Source organism: Palaemon carinicauda, chromosome 14 (genome assembly GCF_036898095.1).
Source record: "Palaemon carinicauda isolate YSFRI2023 chromosome 14, ASM3689809v2, whole genome shotgun sequence".
In the NCBI taxonomy this organism is placed as follows: domain Eukaryota; kingdom Metazoa; phylum Arthropoda; class Malacostraca; order Decapoda; family Palaemonidae; genus Palaemon; species Palaemon carinicauda.
In genome coordinates, this window is record NC_090738.1 from 798,085 (window position 1) to 819,424 (window position 21,340).

At 37.6% G+C, this 21,340-nt stretch overlaps 1 protein-coding gene across 3 annotated transcripts in view; it reads left to right on the forward strand.

The window, feature by feature from the left end:
• The window catches only part of LOC137653077 (leucine-rich repeats and immunoglobulin-like domains protein 1), a 431,305-nt gene that overhangs the window by 305,785 nt on the left and 104,180 nt on the right, over positions 1–21,340 (forward strand). For all 3 annotated transcript variants that reach the window (XM_068386471.1, XM_068386473.1, XM_068386472.1), the window contains one exon: positions 13,884–13,985. In XM_068386471.1, the coding sequence (XP_068242572.1) occupies positions 13,884–13,985 (102 nt within the window). The remainder of the gene's footprint in view (positions 1–13,883; positions 13,986–21,340) is intronic.

Consider the following 21,340-nt stretch of genomic DNA (forward strand, 5'->3'; position numbering starts at 1 on the left):
AGTTATCTATACTAATTACCCAGTAACTATGAAAGTAAGAGGAATTTTGACAAAATATTTTGTATACGCATTCTCCATTACCATACAAAGCTCAGTGAATTTTTTTCAATATTCTGTGTTTTTCTTCCCATAACCCGATGTACTGACATTCCGGTGGGGCCCCCTAATCAGAAGTGGAGAAGTTGATGAAATTCTTGACAGTAGTGAAGTGGCTGTCCACAAGGGTATTGACTCTAGTCATCAGGTCATTTATGACCAAGGTGTCGACATCAGGAAGGGTCACTTACACAGATTCTGGCAGACTTCGGGTACGAAGTAGGTTCACTTCAGAGGAAGAACCATCTGTACCAGACTGAATGCTGTTCCGACCAATGCTGATAATTTCTCTGGTAAAAAAGAAACTCACAAAAAACAGAACACGTTTATTCACAAACTTATAAAGAAAATCAAAGTTGCTTCTTCAGTTACTTTATTTAACATAACAAATCAATAGTGAGTGGACTGGAGAAAAAAAGTGAAAACACCCTCAATAAATCAATTTCAGTATGGAATTCTTATTGCACAAATCTCGATGACTTTTGATCCTCCAATGGTTGTTGAAAGAACAGTAAAACCTTGGCTACCTGGTTGGCTGATGATGATGAATACTGCTTCAGGATGTATGATCTGAGAGCATCATATTGTATGGGGATTTCCCTTTACAAGCAAAGTCTTACTGAGATTTCTCGGTAGGTGTCATCGGTGATCACAGTGAGGATGCAATCTTCTTTGGTGCATGAGTGGGTCAGGCCATCGATGCAAAAATTAATCTTGGCATGCAGAAACCAGGGAAATGAGTCTCTGCTGATGAATGGTGGGAGCATCACTGTGGCAGCAAGGACAGATGAGTCAGGGTTGGTGATGGATATTATTGTAGGAAGTGGCAGACAGAGCGTTAAGCTGGGTGGCGGACTGCGTGTTCGAGAAACTCTGTAATGGTCACAAATGTGACAGGAGTGGAAAGGGCATCGATATAATGAGAGCTCCCAAAAAAACTAACTTTATTTAGAGACACCACAGGTATTTATAGTCCCCCAAAGGGTTACATAAAAGTGATAATTGCATGAAAATAGACAATATAATTATGAAATGATAATGGAGTTGAAATTAATTTGTTACTTCTACGGTTTTTCGACTTAGAGTCCGATGGAAGTTGCAGTTTAGAAGGAACCATAGATAAGGCATACTTCTTTATTTCTAAGTGTGTTGCTAGCTGCACGTGTATTACAAAACCATGCACTTTACTATATATCCCGTTAACATCTTATCCCAAAATCTCACTTATTTTCTTGAACAATTTCTCCACTTCATTAAAATTGTTTTCGGCTTTTACTAGAGAATCATTCATAATGCTTACCATCTCTCTCTCTCTCTCTCTCTCTCTCTCTCTCTCTCTCTCTCTCTCTCTCTCTCTCTCTCTCTCTCTCTCTCTCTCTGTCTTGCTCTTTATATATTTTCATTTAGATTCTCTAACGTAAAACATTAATCACTATAAGTATCATACATACCCATCGCCCTTTCATCTTACATACTTACTCATGCATGTACACTTATGGCAATCCTATTGTGATTCCCACCAACAAGTATATATTTTTCCTACGTCGTATCCTCACCTATTTTTTTCCAAAATCTTTCTCTTTCTTCCATACCTAACTAACACCAATTGCTTATCTTTTAGTACCCGCTTCTCACACATGCAGTGTTCATTTAAAATCATTTATTTATCCTACTCTCAAGAATATATCCTGGTACTTCCTTCCAACTATGTGACTTGTTGTGGTGCACCCTAACTTATTCCACAATACCATTCACAGATAATTTTCTTTAAAAAAAACTGAGAACACTGGAACCAACATCTATCACCTCATGCAGGTCATCAAATTTATCGCAGACCTTGTTTGTGCCTTCATTCTTCCTTTCTTGATAGCTTCTTTTAACATTGTCTCTCCAACTTTTTGTAGCTTTTAAACCTATCTTACTCTTTTTCCAGACATCTTTATATTTCTCAGACACATCCAACATCGTTCATACTATCTGTTAGAAATCTAATAAAAATTTAGACAGGGAAATACCTGTACTTTTGTGTACTGTCGTATTATACGCCCACGGTGCATGTCCATTATACAAATTCAAATCATTATCACATGTACTCATCATTTGCAAAATTTCAGTTAATGTTTTCACAGTCCTTTCAGCTAAACCATTTACACTTGGCATATATATTGTTTAATACATGTGTTCAATATCCTATTCTCTTAACATTTTCTCAAATACCCATCCAACAAATTCTAGACCATTATTACTTAACATTTTCACATGCTTAAAGACACACATTAGCAACATTACTTGAATAACCATTCTTACTACAGTCTCCCTCCTTTTATTCTTAATGGAATAACTGTTGAAACGATATTGGCAGAAAATTAAGAGACTCCCAGAATACTAACAAGATTAGTTTGTAGAATGTGGCGTGAAGAGGCAAAACCTGATGAATGGGAGCTAGGATTGCTGGTAAAAATGGCAACAACAAAAAAAGAGATCTGACTGATTGCAATAATTACGGAGGCATCACAATTACGTCAGTTTTCATTGGAATATATAGTATTACCTTTCCGGACCACCAGGGTCTACGGACCATAGATTGGGAACCACTTGACTAGAGAGAAAGATAGATGAAAAGCTGAGAGATGAACAAGCAGGATTTAGAAAAGGTAGAAGTTGTAATGACCAAATTTTCGTTTTAAGTCATGTTGTACAGCAATATGTGACGGGCCGAGAGAAGGTTGTGACTCAAAGACAGTATGAAAGCAAGTGAGTAAATTTATTATTGAACACTCTCCTTTATATACAAAAGCTCAAAGCAACAAGAAATTTCATGTTAAAAAACAGACACTGTTACAGAGGAGAAAAGCAGACATATTCATTCTGGTTCTTTTTAGTGCGAGGGAAGAGCGAAGATACAAGCATAATATATACACAAAATGAACTATGTACGATCGTGTGACACACGGTTGGTACATGGCTCCCCCCCTAAAAATGACATACTGTACATGTTAAATAGGGCGCCCTGATCTAGAGAGGCGAACTGTAGGCGGGTCATCTGGCAGGAGATAAGCAGGTTTTAGACGATCAATGGAGACCCAGTCTTCTTTGCCACAAATGTTTAGTAGGAATGCTTTCGGACTGCGTCGGATCACAAGGAAAGGGCCCGTGTAAGGGGGCGTTAGCGGTGGCTTGCTAGTGTCGTTGCGCAGGAAGACGTGTGTTGCAGGGTGCAATTCTGTTGGTATGTGATGCTTCGCTGGGGGCTTGTAAGTCTGGCGGCATGGAGTAAATTTTCCCACGACATGACATATGCGCTGGAGATCGTCGGAGGAGGTTGTAAAAGGAAAAAATTCGGCAGGGACGACCAACGGGTTCCCATACACCATTTCAGCTGCCGAGACATCGAGGGCATCTTTAGGAGTGGTCCTTAGTCCCAGGAGGACCCAGGAAAGCTGAGTAAACCAGTTGGAATCCTTGCAGCGGGACATCAAAGCTGCTTTGAGGGTGCGATGAAAACGTTCAGCCATTCTATTGGCAGCGGGGTTGTAGGCCATTGTCTGATGTAGGGTGATGCCCAGGAGATTCACTAATGATGTCCACAATTGAGAGGTGAAAGTGGTACCCTTGTCAGAAGTAATATGCTCAGGGATACCAAATCTTGCAATCCATCGTGAGAGTAAGGCAGATGTACATGAGGCGGACGTTGCAGTTTCCATGGGAATGGCTTCAGGCAAACGAGTGGAGCGGTCGATGACGGTAAAGAGGTAACGATGTCCTTATGATGTGGGTAGGGAGCCTACAATGTCGACGTGAATGTGTGCGAAACGACGCTGAGGTTGAGGAAAGGTGCCCACTCTTGAATCCGTGTGTCGATGTACTTTGGAAGTTTGGCAAGAAGTACAGGCGTGGACCCAATCCTTAGCATCCTTAGAAATGCCGTGCCAAATAAACTTCGCTTTCAGCTGCTGTGCAGTAGAACGGCACGAGGGATGTGAAAGGCCGTGAATTAAATCAAACACCTGCCGGCGCATGGGAGCAGGAATCCAAGATCGCAGTCTACCAGTACTGACGTCACAGAGGAAGGTGGTGTTGGAGTCTTCGAGGGGGAAGTCTTCCCAACGGAGGGACGTGCAGGATGTCCTACATGCTTGATACTCTGGATCCTGTCGTTGGGCTTCAGCCAGGGCGTTGTAATCCAATCCCAGTTGAATAGCAGCCAACGTGTTTCTTGACAGGGCATCGGCAACAGGATTCATTTTCCCAGGGACGTATTGAAGGGTGCAATTGTATTCAGCCACGGCGGAGAGATGTCGGCGTTGCCGGGCGGACCAGGCGTCAGACTGTCGAGTGAAGGCGTGCACCAGAGGCATGTGGTCTGTGCGAATGACGAAGAGCGTACGTTCTAAGAAATAGCGAAAGTGACGGACAGCCAAGTGCACCGCCAGCAATTCTCGATCGAAGGTAGAATAACCCGATTCTGCCTTGGACAGTTTTCTGCTGAAGAAGGCCAATGGGCGGGGCGAGCCGTTGACCACCTGTTCGAGTACTGCACCAATAGCGACGTCGCTGGCATCGATTGAGAGAAGGAGAGGGGCATGTGGGATGGGAAAAGTGAGAGCCGCAGCAGTTAATAGGGCCTTCTTTGCATTGCAGAAGGCCGCTTCTTGAAGGGGACCCCACTTCAGGTCCTTTGGCTTGCCCTTGAGGGAGGCATAGAGGGGAGCAAGAGTGGCGGCAATGGCTGGCAGAAAACGGTGATAATAGTTGATCATGCCCAAGAATTCCTGCAGAGCTTTGACGGTCGAGGGTGCGGGGAGGTTCTGAACGGCTGCTACCTTCTCAGGGAGGGGATGGACTCCTTCAGGAGTGATGCGGTGCCCTAAGAACGACACTTCGTTTGCGCCAAAGGTACACTTGTCGTACCGGACTACAAGGCCGTTTTGTTGCAGGCGGTCGAGCACGATGCAAAGGTGACGGAGGTGTTCCTCTTTTGAGGAGGAGAACACAAGTATGTCGTCCACATAACATACACAGAAAGGGAGGTCCCCTAAGATGCCATCCATGAGACGTTGAAACGTGGCCCCAGTATTACAAAGGCCAAAACAGGAGTAATTGAAGGTGTATGTACCAAACGGAGTGGTGATGGCGGTCTTGAGGATGTCTTCCGGGTTCATAGGCACCTGATAATACCCCTTCAGGAGGTCGAGTGTAGAGAAAACCTTCGCTTTGTGCAGGTAGGAGGTCACGTCGGCAATGTTTGGGAGGGGGTAGTGATCCGGTTCTGTTTGCATGTTCAGGCGCCTGTAATCCCCGCACGGACGGAGGGAGCCGTCTTTCTTCAGAACGATGTGTAAGGGTGACGACCATGGGCTGGAGCCCTTTTGGTAAAGGCCCATTTTCTCCATTTCGGTGAACGTCTGTTTGGCGGCTGCCAATCGTTCCGGTGCCAGACGTCTGAATTTTGCAAAGACTGGGGGTCCCGTCGTCTTGATATGCTGATAAATACCGTGCTTGGCAGGAACCGTGGGCGTTCTGGACGGAAAACGTCCGGGTACGACGTGAGGAGGTGGGCGTAGGCATCCGTGGGTGCGCTGATGTGGAGAGCGAGGTTAGAGGAGCCGGGTTGAAGAGTTGTCGACAAGTACGAGTCTGCATTGACCAATTGTCGGTGGGTGACATCGACCAGAAGGTGGAAATGAGAGAGGAAATCTGCACCGAGGATTGGCAATGTGACGTCAGCAACGAGAAACTTCCGATTAAATTTACCGTTTCCGAACGATAATGTGAGGTTCTCGTAACCGTAGTTGGGTATCGCAGATCCATTGGCAGCTACCAAGCGGACGTCAGTAGACGTAGACAGACTACGTCGTGTCCTGAAGAGTTCCCTTGGCAAAAGAGAACGACAAGCACCTGTGTCTACCAAAAATCGCACGCCCGTTCCTGCATCATGTAAAAAGAATAGATTAGAAACACGGGAGGCCTCCGCCACGAGCGATGGCCTACTTACAAGTTTTTTGGCCACTGACAATCCTTGGCACATTTCTTCGCGGTTGCCCCGAATCTGAAGTGGTAGTAGCAAAACTGCGGCAGATGGGGGTTAGTAAGTGGCTGTAGGAGTCGTTGGTTGGGGCGCAAGCGATTGGTGGGTGGTGGGTGGCTTTGTCACGGCTTCGGCACGTCATGGGGTAGGCGTGTATGTCATACGGCATTCACGTCAGCTTCGGTTGATGTTGAATAGGCATCCTCTTCGTCAGGGGTGGAGGCGTTGATGGAGGTCTTGAAGTGGCTGTCCATAAGGGCGTCGGCTTTGGTCATCAAGTCCTTTATGGGTAAACTATCGACATCGGGTATGGCAGCGCGTATAGGTCCGGGTAAACGGCGTATCCAAAGGGCACGAAGTAGGTTCACCTCACGAGGAGAGCCGTCTGCGGCAGATTGCAGGCAAGTGATAGTGGTCATTTCCCTGAGGGCAAGCAAAGCCCTTTGAACCCCCAACGGTTGTTGCGAGAGCTGAAAAAGGTTTGCTATACGGGCGGCTGGCGACAGCAAGTACTGCTGCAGAAGGTACGTTTTGAGGGCGTCATACGCTATTGGGGTGTCTCCTTGTTCACTAAGCCAGTCGGATATTTCCGGGAAGGTGTCCTCGGGTATCGCCGCGAGAACATAATCTGCTTTGGTAGTTGAGCGAGTCACACCCTTGATGCGAAACTGGACTTCTGCGCGCTGAAACCAAGCAAACGCCTCTCCGCTTGCAAACGATGAAATTTTCAATGGGGCAGCCGCAGTGCCAACTTCTGTAGAGTCCGCCATAGTGCCAACGATGGAGGGGTGAGGGGGGGAGGGCGGTGGGAGCGAGTCGACTTCCGGGGTCACCAATGTGATGGGCCGAGAGAAGGTTGTGACTCAAAGACAGTATGAAAGCAACTGAGTAAATTTATTATAGAACACTCCTTTATATACAAAAGCTCAAAGCAACAAGAAATTTCATGTTCAAAAACAGACACTGTTACAGAAGAGAAAAGCAGACATGTTTATTCTGGTTCTTTTTAGTGCGAGGGAAGAGCAAAGATACAAGCATAATATATACACAAAATAAACTATGTACGATCGTGTGACGCACTATTGGTACAAATATGTAAAATATCAAAATCCACTTTTGATGGCATTTGTGGACTATGAAAAAGACTTTGATAGTGTGCACCGGCCAATTTTATGGAGTCCTGCAGTATTATGGAGTTGCTCTTAAATATGTAAATTTGACCAACTTTGTTCATAAGCAAATCAAGTGCAAAGTTAATATTAATAGAGTTCTATCAAATGAATTTCCATTGAACAGCGATGTACTCTAATGGAATGTTTTGTTACTTATTTTGTTTATCCTCGTGAATTTTGTAATGTGTAAAATAGTTGGGATAATGGAGAAGGATTGGACTAGATTAGTGATAGGAAATTAGCAGACCTAAAGTATGCTGATGATGCTGTCGTTATTAGCAGAAAACTACAGGATTTGCAATGCTTGCTTACCAGAATGCGTTGAATATCAGAGGAGGTTGGGCTCAAGATAAATAGAAGAAAGACAGAGATGATGAGAATGGAATGCGCAATGGAAGATGATATATAATTAGAAAGAGAAAGGATTAATGAGGTAGAATCATTTAGATATCTAATACAGGGTGTTTAGAATTGCTGTTTATTAAGAGATTAAAAAAATGGCTAGGTTACGTAATATTTGGAAATCAAAAAGACTGAAATTGAATTTAAAAATCTGGCTATATATCAGTTTCGAGAATCGGTATTTCATTACGGACATGACTCATGGTATGACAATGAAACAATATTCATCAGACTTTGTAGATTTGAGAACTATTCGGAAGAATATTGAGAGTTACATGAAAGGACAGGAATAGAAATTAACTATAATAGAGATTACTCGAGTGACATGTGGATGAGGTCATGGTGAAGGGTAGATGGAAATGGTTTGGGCATGCTCTTTGCACTCTTCAAGAAAGACTAATTCACCAAATTTTCAACTGGGTTCCACAAGGCACTAGTAGAGTTGGAAGACCTAAGACCTACATGGCTTAGGACTATGAAGCATAAAGTAAGATATGATAATGATGATGATGAATGCCAGTCCACATTACATAAGTTTTAACTGAAATATAATTAACCTAGAGAGAGAGAGAGAGAGAGAGAGAGAGAGAGAGAGAGAGAGAGAGAGAGAGAGAGAGAGAGAGAGAGAGAGAGACTTTCTGGAAATACATTGGTAAACCATCAACAACCCAAAGAGATTTCTGAAGCAGAAGATACTACCCCTAGCGAAATATATTGGATTTCTCTCTTTGGTTACAGCTTATTTTCCTTTTGCTTACACATACACAGAATATTCTGGCCTATTCTTTCCTTAATTTCCTTTGTCCCCATACACATGATAACTAAGAGGTTACCAAACAATTCTTCTTCGATCAAAGGGTTACCTAAAGTACTTTAATTGTTCAGGGGCTCCTTTTCTCTTTTTAGCGTAGGAGAGAATCTTAACTATGGCCAAGAAATCTTCTAGGAGAAGGACACTCCAAAATCAAACCATTGTTCTCTAGTCTTGAGTAGTACCATAGCCTCTGTACCATGGTCTTCCACTGTCTTGGGTTAGAGTTCTCTTGCTTGAGGGTACACTTATGCGCACTATTCTCTTCATTGTTATTATATATATATATATATATATATATATATATATATATATATATATATATATGTATATATACATACAGATATATATACATATATATTAATACATACATATATATATATATATATATATATATATATATATATATAAATTATATATACATATATATATACTGTATATGTGTGTATATATATATATATATATATATATATATGTGTGTGTATATATATATATATATATATATATATATATATATTAACGTTGTTACTATTCTTAAGATACATAGCTTCTCATATCCTATTGATTTAGTTCCTTTCCTCGCTGGGCTATTTTCCTTATTAGAGCCTTCGAGCTTATAGCATCCTGCTTTTCCAAATAGGATTGTAGCTTTGCAAGTGATAATAATAATAATAATAATAATATAATTTCATATTTATCGTAACTTGGATTATTGTTTTGAGTTTTGTTGTTTGTTACCTTCTCAACAGTATTCATTCAGCCCTGTCGTCGTTTGTTTGTTTTTTTCGTTTGTTAGCAACTTCAAATAAAAATCAATGATGATGAAACAGCTAATGAAATGAATCAAGCATTTCAAAGTGTTTTTGTTAATGGATCAGAGTCGAAATTACCAGTTTTTCGTTGGAACTACCTTAGATAACTTAGAAGTGGATTTAGATACTGTTTCAGGGCTAATTAGGAAAATGTGCTAAGAACTCAATGGGATCAGGCAGATTCCAGCTCAAAGTTTTTAATGCATTGTCAGTTCCGATAACAATGATAATAAAAGACTCCATAGAAGCAGGGCTATTACCTATCTCATGAAAAAAAAAATCCAAAGATTGGTATTCTTTAAAAAAAGGTAATAAATCGGATCCTCTAAATTACCGACCTGTATCTTTAATATGTATGGTATGTAAAATATGTGAGACCATCTTTAGAAATAAGCTGATGGAACATGAAGAGTTAAATGATATCCTCAGTGGAAGACAGCATGGTTTTTGGAGTAAGTGTAACACTGTTACAAATCTCTTAGAGCACTTGGAAGCACTGACAAAAGCAGTTGATTCAAAGATACCTATTGATGTTGATTATCTAGAATGTGGGAAAGCCTTTGAATATGATTTAACACAAGAGGCTCCTAATTAAATAGTATGTTTATGGTATTCAAGGCAGCGTATTGGAGTGGATTGTGGACTTTCTTGCGAATAGAAAACAGTTTGTTGAAGTTAGGGGTCAATATTCCTTTCATCTAACAGTATCTTCAGGGTGCTATAAGGGTCTGTTTGTGGGCCAGTTTTAATTTTGGCTTGTGTGAATGTTTTAGTAGACGAACTTGAATGCCCTGCCTTGATGCTTGCGGATGATACAAAAATTTTTGTTAGAATTAACTTTGATGAAGACATTCAGGCTACGAAAAGAGATCGTCAAAAGCTTCAGTGTTGGAGTGAGAAGTGGTTGCCAGCACTTAATCCAGAAAAATGCGCAACAATGCACATCCAATGGTAGAGAAATTAAATCAACAGAAGTGAAAGAGACCTAGGTGTTCTCGTTGCAAAAGATTCAAAGCCTGCCCAATATATTGGCAGCATAGTGGCTAAAGCCAATAGAACAGTGGGGCTCATGAAGAGGAATTTCATTACATGGATATTGATGTGTTGAACATTATACTGTTCTTTGGTCCATTTATACCTTGTGAATGTTGTTTAGGCTTCGTCATTATACTTTAAAAAGGTCAATGATGAACTGTAAAAGGTCCAAGGGGGAATGAATAAATTGGTTCCTGAATTAAACGATTTGTCTTATAAGACAAAATGCAAAAAAATAGGAATTACATCACTCCAGCAATGGAGACTTCGAGGAGACCTTATCAAAGTATATAAGATCATCCATGTGTTTATGAATATAAATGTGAAGGATTCTTTTTAATTCAATACTAATAACGCACGAACGAACACCTACAAACTAAAGAAATGAGGACCTCCCTGAGAATATTGTTAGGGCTCTTTCAATAAGTGACTTCAAGAGTAAATTAGATAATCATTGGAACACGAGCAATCTGCCTTGTCATAACTCGAGATGAAATATTTTGATAGTATGATTAAGGCAAGATTTATTATTTTTATTTCTTTTATACACTGAATTACTAATTTTTTTATGACATAGTTTATAATGACAAAAACAAAGTAACCATAGAGAAAGAAAGCTTATTTAATTATTTAATTCTTTATTCAATTTATTATAATTATCAAAGTCAAACGTTCAGTAATATAAGTTGAGGTGGAACCCGAACAAAATAAAGTCTTATTCTCCCACTGAAATCAAATAGGCAAGTGTCAATAAGTAAATTAAGAAGAGATTCAGCAGCTGAAGACCAGACAGGAGAACAATATTTGAATCAAGAGAAAACACAATTGAAGACGAAACAGACCAAATTTGTTTTTCGAAAGTAAAGTTTCTATCAAGATTCACACCTAGAATTTTAAGAGTAGTTTAGAGTTTTTTAGGGTTCAAATTCTTGGCCCATAAATACAATGTAATTTGGTTGCTGCGATTTTTATTCAATATAATTTGTAATATTGAAATACAATATGATTAACTAATCTACGTGGCATGAAAACTCCATAATTCTATAATTGTTCAACAAGTCCACCTTTTCTGAATGTAATATATGTTTCAAATAAATCTGATATTTTAATTTGTTAGGTATCTAATATAGTGGTTTTTGTTGTTTTCCTAAAAAAGTACAGTAATTAGGAGAAAGGAAGATCAAAAGGAAAAACAGGGAAATATTCAAAGAAATAATAACCAGGCTTTTCTTCGCAGAAATTTCTAATATGAAGAAATGAAATAAAGCTTGAATTTTACGAAAACCTTCACGCATTGATGAAACTTGAACAAAGTAATCAATATCTTCCATTCAATAGTTGCTACAAGAAGAATGTAATAAAGATGTGAAAGGGTGAAATCATCTCTCTCTCTCTCTCTCTCTCTCTCTCTCTTTCTCTCTCTCTTTCTCTCTCTCTCTCTCTCTCTCTCTCTCTCTCTCTCTCTCTCTCTCTCTCTTGGTAAAAAATTACTATATGATCTGTAGACAAAGAGATTGCATTTCTGATATGAATCAAGTTGAAAGAAGTGGAGAGACTGATTACAATTCAAGGGGTCGCGAATTGCTTCAGGATAATAGTTGGAAGGAAGGGTGCAAGATCCAATAATTACAGATATAACTAACTCAGATGTAGCCGTCATTTAATGAGATTTTCCGGGAAAGTAGTCTTGTACTGAAGGTAATTGTAGAAATTACTGCTGAATGCTTGATATCTTTTATCGAGATGCTGTTTTTTTTTTTTTTTTTTTTTTTTTTTTTTTTTTTTTTTTGGCATAGTGCATTTACCCCTAAGACATTCAATTTTAAGGTGAAATTGGTTTCAAAAACATGAAAATATAGCTCTAAAAAGCTTGAAATTGCGTCAGCTTTCAGCTGCATTACAGCGTCCCTTAGGCCCCCAATTGCTTTGGTCATGTTTTCACCCTCAACCCCCTTTAAAATTGCTGGATTTGCGCAATGATTCATGCCCTTGACCAATTGTTGTACATCTCTGTTAATAAAACCCATATCTACTGCAGAAATGGGTAGTTTCAGAGATACAGAACCCATTTTGAGAGCAACAAGCATGTGATGCTGCAATGGAAAATCACAGGGTTTTTTTTGGGGGGGGGGGCGGGGGGGCGGGGGGGGCGGGGGGGGGCGGTAAGCCACAGAACGAGTGAAATTCAAAAAAGCTGTCTAAACTAACCACACCCACCTACCCTTAACTGCACCTGGGGACCCTGGTCCTCATTACTTACCGGGGTAGCGAGTTAACTCTCTGCTAGACAAACAGACTTGATTTGTAACATGCCATATCATCTCAAAAGCCTCCAATGAAACTCTTATGCACGTCTGTTAGGCTAGGCCTATTACCGTTAGCCTATCCTATTCAGATTAAGAAGTTGTAGACGGAAATTCGCTTATCTTTGGTGTCAATTGGTGTTCTGCATGAAGAAACAAAATATTCACGATGTGTATTATTATTATTACTACTGCATACTATATGCCCAATCACTCCAACAAGCAAAATAGCCCGTTGAAGATAGGAAATGAGGAAACATACAATAGTAGCCTAAGCCTGAGTGTACCCTCAAGCAAGAGAACTCTATAACAGAGCTGTAGTATAACACCTTGAGTGAAGAACATTTTCTTAGTGCTGTCGGGTGTTTGAGAAAAGAGGAGATTGCGTAAAGATTAAGCTAGATTAGTCTATGTATGTGTAGGCAAAGGAATACAGTATGAGCCTTAACCAGAGGGGTATCCAATGTAGTACCGCCCCTAGCCAGTCAAAGGACCTAATATCTCTCCGGCGGTAGTATCTCGAATGGCTGGTGCCTTGGTCAACATATTACCTATAGAATTTACTGATCCACATAACAGAACTAAAAATCATCACTTGAAGCTGGTTGCCATGAAAAAAGTAACAACCCGTGACTTTGAATCAGTAAGTAATGTTAAATTTTCAGAAAAAGGGTCAACATGCACTCACCGAACGTCTGCATTAAACAAGTAATCAATGTCACCTAATCAACTAAACCGGTTTTTATGGAATTATATTAAGCTCCTACACACACACATAATATATACATATATATATATATATATATATATATATATATATATATATATATATATATATGTGTGTGTGTGTGTGTGTGTGTGTGTGTGCGTGCGTGTGCGTTTGTGCTTGTGTGGCTTGCAGGAAATTATGACAGCTGACACCCCACAAGTAATTTAGCCATGAATGGAAATGTGTAAGGAATTAATTAATACCTGAATATTTTCATTATCTTCATGTTACTCACACTATATATATATATATATATATATATATATATATATATATATATATACATATATATATATATATATATATATATATATATATATATATATATATATATATATATATATATATATATATGTATGTATATATATATGTGTGTGTGTGTGTGTTTGTGTGTGTGCATATGAATGTATTCTCCTTCGATATAATCGTTCTAAGAGATTATTGTTCCGTTTCAGGTTTCTTGGATTCGAAGGAGGGACTACCACCTTTTAACAGTTGGGACACAGTCGTACAGCAGCGACGAAAGATTTCAAGTCCGTTATGTTAAAGAGGAGAATGTAAGTATCTGACGGTCTATTGAATAGAGGCTGGTCGTTACTATTTTTCATTCGGATTATGTTCGTCGATTTTCCTTTTCATTTGAGTTGATTTGGAATAATATTTTTCTCCACTGATGTAGCAAGACGGTATATCTTAGAAATCCATGTTTGCAAACGGTTATATAAGCGGATGAGCAACATGTTGGAATAACGAGAACTGTATGTGAAGGAAATGGCCTCCTAAATCTCGAAGAAGTCACTGGCAGCAGGGTGACGGATTGGGTTTATGGCGATAGACAAGATGTCTTTTCGACTTATTCTCCTGATGCCGGGTGGGTGGTTACTGGAATTAGTGTAAACCTGCAGGGGTCACTTGCCTTTGTTACATAGGCACTGCTCATCACAATTAACTGGCTATCCTTCGATAAATCTAGCCAATGAATCCTCTATGGATTTTGGTCAGTCTCTGGAAAGAGCAGAATGGATCACAGTCTCGGGCGTAGCGAGGGGCTAAGAATCTCCCAATTTTTGAATGCTAAAGAAAAATGTTAAATTGGTAATTTGAAGGTCAGAACCATGAATCAGATTGGGAGATTACAGCAAGTGGAGAATGAATTTCATGAAATATAGTTTGGATATCTTGGCCCTAAGTGAAACACGTTCTAAGGGAAATGGTAAAGAAATCTTTAGACCAAGGGGATATATATATATATCATATATATATATATATATATATATATATATATATATATATATATATATATATATTATTTATTCAGGGAGAACTGGTGGAGTTGGAAGAGAAGGGGTAGGAATGATAATAACACCAAGAGGAGAAAAGGCATTAACGGAATGGATAGCTGTAAATAGCAGATTGTTATTTGCAAAGTTTAAATCAGAGCAGTGCTATGCACTAACAAATGATGCCCCTGCAGAAAGGAAAGATGAATACTGTGAAGAACTGCAGAGTGTAATAGATGAGATCCCAATGTGAGATATGAAAATTGTGATTGGTGACCTCAATGCTAAATTTCGGAGGAATAATCAAGGTATAAAGAATTTGATGGGTGTTGAGGGTCTTGGCGTTGCAAATGAAAATGGAGCACGTTTTATATTTTTTTTTTTCAACAAACAATCTTTTTATTGGAGGTATTCTTTTCCAGCACAAGGAAATCCACAAATATACATGGACTTCGCTATGTGGAAATTGCAAAAATCAAATAGATCATATTCCCGTTGATAAAGAAAGAAGGCGTTTGAGAAGTGTAAGAATTTATAGATTTGCGGATATTGGTTGTGATTACCAGCTCCTCATTGACACACCAGAAGAGGAGTACAGAGAAACATTTACAATTAATTGTAGGAATTGATTCGCAGTATTAGAGACTTTAAGAGAAAACGACCAGAAAATTAACGAAGAATTAGGTGATATTAAGAACATATATCGGTCAGTTGGTTGTAAAGTTTAGGACATGCAATTACAAGGAGAAAGCCATTGATATCTAATGATACTCCGGATACTATAAAAAGAAGACTAAAAAAGAGATATTGATTGATGAAAGTTTTCATGGAAGTAACGAAAATTACTAGGTAGAGCAAATTAAGCATTCAAGTATGGATACTGAGGTCAAAAGAAAAATCAGGAATGACTGACTGGTTATTTAGACAGGAAAGCAGATGAGGCTGGCAAAGCTATGATTCTCTCATTCAATTGTTAATTAAAACAGTCATATTTTTTATATGAAAATGTTATCATCATACCCCAAAAGTGGGGCATTGTACAAGTGAGGAGCTAAGGTGACATGTTGATGTGATTGATTACCTTAGTATTGTGTGGAACATATTGTATGTCTAGATGAGGAAATGTTCTAAAGAAATTGTTCAGAGTAATAATTCTTCCTTTACATAAAGTTTAAGGTGGTAAAGGAGACTGTGAAAATTAAATGTGTATAATGTTGCTTAATCTGCTAGAGAATGCGTAAATTGAACAAGTAAAACATAACTGAAGGATTGATGGGGAAAGAACCACTTGGAGTAGACACGAAAGAGATTTTTGAACCGATTATTTATTATGAAAGTTATGTGGAGAATTTGAAAGTAAAAGGAAAAAGGTCGTCTGTGGCATATACAGTATGAACTGAAAAAGTTGATGATGAAATAAATAAATGTGATGCAATGTAGATGGTGTTGAGGATTTTGATATGGAGGTCAGTTGTTGAGTTATTAATTGTTTTATGAAGGCATTAAGACATGAGTTAGAATATCTAGACAGAAGAGTTGCTGATCCATTCCATAAGTGGGTTAGGGAGGATTTTTTATGAAGTCTACATTGCTATTTTATATCTTTATGGGCAGAGTGATACAAAAAGACACAAAAGTAGGGTTTCATAAAGGTACAAACTTGTGAGATAAGCAAATTAGATATGAATTTGTATATGATATATTTCTTACTGGGAGCAGTGAAAATTTATTCCAGTTTTGCCCTGTTTCCTAGATTGCCATATACATAGTTAAAATAACGGGTTCAATTATGATTTGTACAGAAACCCCATAAACATTTCTACATTTGTGTTTTTGTTTCTGCAGCAACAATAAGGTTAAGGAATCAGAGTTCGCTATATTGTTTTTAGAAGTAACACGTGTATGTGGCCCTAAATATATGGAGGATGAAATATATTTATTCAGGATTATAGGCAATAAATATAGAAAACATGAAGTTGTATTCAACAATCCAGGTCAAGAATGACATAGAGGATTGTTAATGGTAATGGCAACTGAGAAATTGATAATACACATGAAACCTACTTGTGTTACCATATGATGATTGCTTTAAAGATATTCTGTATTTATTTTAAAAATTAATTTCTATTTTGACAATAATCCAGACCTATAATTCATAAAAAAAAACACTGGTAAAGAATTCTCCTGACAATGCTGGAGAATATGTATCTCGTAACCCTTGTGCTTCAAGTAATAAGTTTCATATTGGTCAGACAGGTAAATCACTGGGAAAAAATATTTTGTCAGCATGGTACGTGTTTGATTTATGCTAAGGATAAAAGAGTATTTTTCATTCGTTAAAGATTAAAATCTGACGGTTAATTGAACAAGCACTAAGATTTTGAGGTAATATAATGATAGCCCATATTGGAAACCAATGTCTACATCAAGTTTATCAAATATCAGCTTAGGGCAAAATTATATGCCTGTTATATATCATTGTTTGTTTGTTTTTTTGTTTATAACTTGTCCCACCTTATGTGGGGCACGGTCTCTTGTTTTGTTATACCAGTCAGATATAATCCCAATTAGGTACAGTATGCTAGAAACAACTTTTGTAAACAAACCTCTCCTCTTAGCAGAGAAGAGCCACTCATCTTTCAAGATTTCAAAAGAGATTCTCTATTTGCACTAATTGTGTAATACTTTCATCCTTGTTTGCAGAATTCTGTGAACGTTATCCTCGATGGGCTTACGCTTGATAAAGGACCACCGTCCGAGAATATTCATAAAGCTCAGTAACATGGTAGAAGCTCCACCTTTCTCTGGTCATAACTATATAGTCCCACGATGTTACCTACCTACTCTGCTTGATGACAAAGGTTTCCGTGAAGAACTTTAAACATATGGCATAATTACTTGAACTTTAAAGAGTTTCTGGAGGGTAGATAAACGGTACATTTGAATGATTGATGAGCATATCATAGAAAGTACTTGAGTGACCATAGCCTGCGGAAATAGCGTTCAGGATCAAATGCTACATCGAATCAGCCTTTTATTCATCATATTGTAAATAACATGTAGGAGTATGTTTTTTTTCATGGATACTAATGCAGGGAGACGGGACATGACGTAAATGAACGGGAAGACTGATAACAACAATCTTATTCTCTAGAAATTTATGCAATTGCACAGTTTACGGCAACTCTCCTTTGTGCTAGGCTGTTTCCTGTTTGCATCGATGCGGTGCTGCCTCTATTATGTATATCGTCGTAAACATTGTATCAGCTGTGACGTCACAGGTTGCTACCATGGCAACCAGATGTTCTTTTGTCCTCTTGCTTTCCGTCAACTGTAGGAAAATACTAGTAATAGGATTTCTAGGTCATTTTCCGTCCATTTTCGGGTAGGTTTCAGTGATTTTATGTGTTCGTTCCGAGAGTAGTTAACTGCGGGCAGCACTCCAATGACGGTGGGCTAGGCACTCTTGTTTTGCTTCACGGGAGTGAAACTATTATCTTCTGAAATACCAGCCTGTGCAATCAGATAAAAAGATTTATTATATGCAATTAAATCTAATATGAATAAGAGCTGGCTATGCCTCTATATCCAAACATGTCCACTTTAATCACTCACTTGCTCGCAGAAATATATACAGTATATATATATATATATATATATATATATATATATATATATATATATATATATATATATATATATATATATATATGTATGTATATATATACATATATATATATATAAAGAGAGAGAGAGAGAGAGAGAGAGAGAGAGAGAGAGGTATATATATATATATATATATATATATATATATATATATATATATATATATATGTGTGTGTGTGTGTGTGTGTGTGTGTATACTAATAGCGCAAAGACTCAAACAGGGAAAAGTAGCCCAATGAGGAAAGGAAATGAGTAAATGAATGAAATTTATGAGAAGTAATGAAAATTCAGAATAAAATATTTCAAGAACAGTAACAATATTTAAACGGATGTTTCATATATAAATTATAAACAGATTAATGTCACCCTGTTCAACATCAACATTTGCTGCAAGTTTGGACCTTTGACATTCAACCTTTACTTTAACAAATGCCACCTGCGTTCTCGATGAATGTCCCCTTTTTGTCAAGAGTTGATCATAAAAAGTACCTCGATATTAAAAATAGACACATGGCTTCTAGATGGTTCCTCCATTTCCGTAAAGAGTAGAGGATAAAAAGAACCTTAATATAAGAAGTAACATGTGCGTTATAGATGGAGGCTCCTTTCTGTATAATTTTAATAATAAAACGTAGCTTGATATTAAAAAACGTCACAGACGTTTTAGATGATCTTACTTTTCTCTAGAGAGTTAATCATAAAAAAGTACCTTGATATTATAAAAATGTCACAAGCACTCTATATGGTCTTCCTTTTCTCTAGAGAGTTATTCATAAAAAGTACCTTTTAATATTAAAAAATGACACATGCGCCCTAGATGGAGTTTCTTTTCCCTAGAGAGTTGATCATAAAAAGTACCTTGATATTAAAAAATATCTTATGCATTCTAGATGTCCTTCCTTTTCTCTAGAGAGTTGATCATAAAAAGTACCTTGATATTAAAAAATGACAGATGCGTTCTAGATGGTTTTCCTTTCCTCTAAAGATTTTTTCATTAAAAAAACCATAATATTAAAGAATGCCACATGCATTGTAGATGCTCTTCCTTTTCTTTAGAGTTTATCATTAAAAGTACCTTAATCTTAAAAAGTGTCATATAGGTTCCAGATGGTTTTCCTTTTCTTTAGAGATTTTTTAATTATAAAAACCTTAATATTAAAAAATGTCATATGCGTTCTAGAGTGTCTTCTTTTTCTCTAGAGTTAATCATAAAAAGTACCTTGATATTAAAAAATGTCACATGCTCTCTAGATGGTCTTCCTTTTCTCTAGAGAGTTAATCATAAAACGTACCTTAATATTAAAAAATGTCACATGCTCTCTAGATGGTCTTCCTTTTCTCTAGAGACTTAATCATAAAAAGTACCTTAATATTAAAAAATTACACCTGCGCTCTAGATGGTATTCCTTTTCTCTAGAGAGTTAATCATAAAAAGTAACTTGATATTATAAAATGACACCTGCGCTCTAGATGGTCTTCCTTTTCTCTAGAGACTTAATCATAAAAAGTACCTTAATATTAAAAAATGACACATGCGGTCTAGATGGTCTTCCTTTTCTCTAGAGAGTTGATCATAAAAAATACTAAAAAATGTCACATGCTCTCTAGATGGTCTTCCTTTTCTCTAGAGAGTTAATCATAAAAAGTACCTTAATATTAAAAAATGTCACATGCTCTCTAGATGGTCTTCCTTTTCTCTAGAGACTTAATCATAAAAAGTACCTTAATATTAAAAAATGTCACATGCTCTCTAGATGGTCTTCCTTTTCTCTAGAGAGTTAATCATAAAACGTACCTTAATATTAAAAAATGTCACATGCTCTCTAGATGGTCTTCCTTTTCTCTAGAGAGTTAATCATAAAACGTACCTTGATATTAAAAAATGTCACATGCTCTCTAGATTGTCTTCCTTTTCTCTAGAGAGTTAATCATAAAACGTACCTTGATATTAAAAAATGTCACATGCTCTCTAGATGGTCTTCCTTTTCTCTAGAGAGTTAATCATAAAACGTACCTTGATATTAAAAAATGTCACATGCTCTCTAGATGGTCTTCCTTTTCTCTAGAGAGTTAATCATAAAACGTACCTTAATATTAAAAAATGTCACATGCTCTCTAGATGGTCTTCCTTTTCTCTAGAGAGTTAATCATAAAACGTACCTTAATATTAAAAAATGTCACATGCTCTCTAGATGGTCTTCCTTTTCTCTAGAGAGTTAATCATAAAACGTACCTTAATATTAAAAAATGTCACATGCTCTCTAGATGGTCTTCCTTTTCTCTAGAGACTTAATCATAAAAAGTACCTTAATATTAAAAAATTACACCTGCGCTCTAGATGGTATTCCTTTTCTCTAGAGAGTTAATCATAAAAAGTAACTTGATATTATAAAATGACACCTGCGCTCTAGATGGTCTTCCTTTTCTCTAGAGACTTAATCATAAAAAGTACCTTAATATTAAAAAATGACACATGCGGTCTAGATGGTCTTCCTTTTCTCTAGAGAGTTGATCATAAAAAATACTAAAAAATGTCACATGCTCTCTAGATGGTCTTCCTTTTCTCTAGAGAGTTGATCATAAAAAAATACTAAAAAATGTCACATGCTCTCTAGATTGTCTTCTTTTTCTCTAGAGAGTTGATCATAAAAGTACCTTAATATTAGAAAATGTCACATGCTCTCTAGATGGTCTTCCTTTTCTCTAGAGAGTTAATCATAAAAAGTACGTTAATATTGAAAAATGTCACATGCTCTCTAGATGGTCTTCCTTTTCTCTAGAGTGTTGATCGTGAAAAGTACATTGATATTAGGAAATTGCACATGCGCTCTAGATGGTCTTCCTTTTCTCTAGAGTGTTGATCGTGAAAAGTACATTGATATTAGGAAATTGCACATGCGCTCTAGATGGTCTTCCTTTTCTCTAGAGTGTTGATCGTGAAAAGTACATTGATATTAGGAAATTGC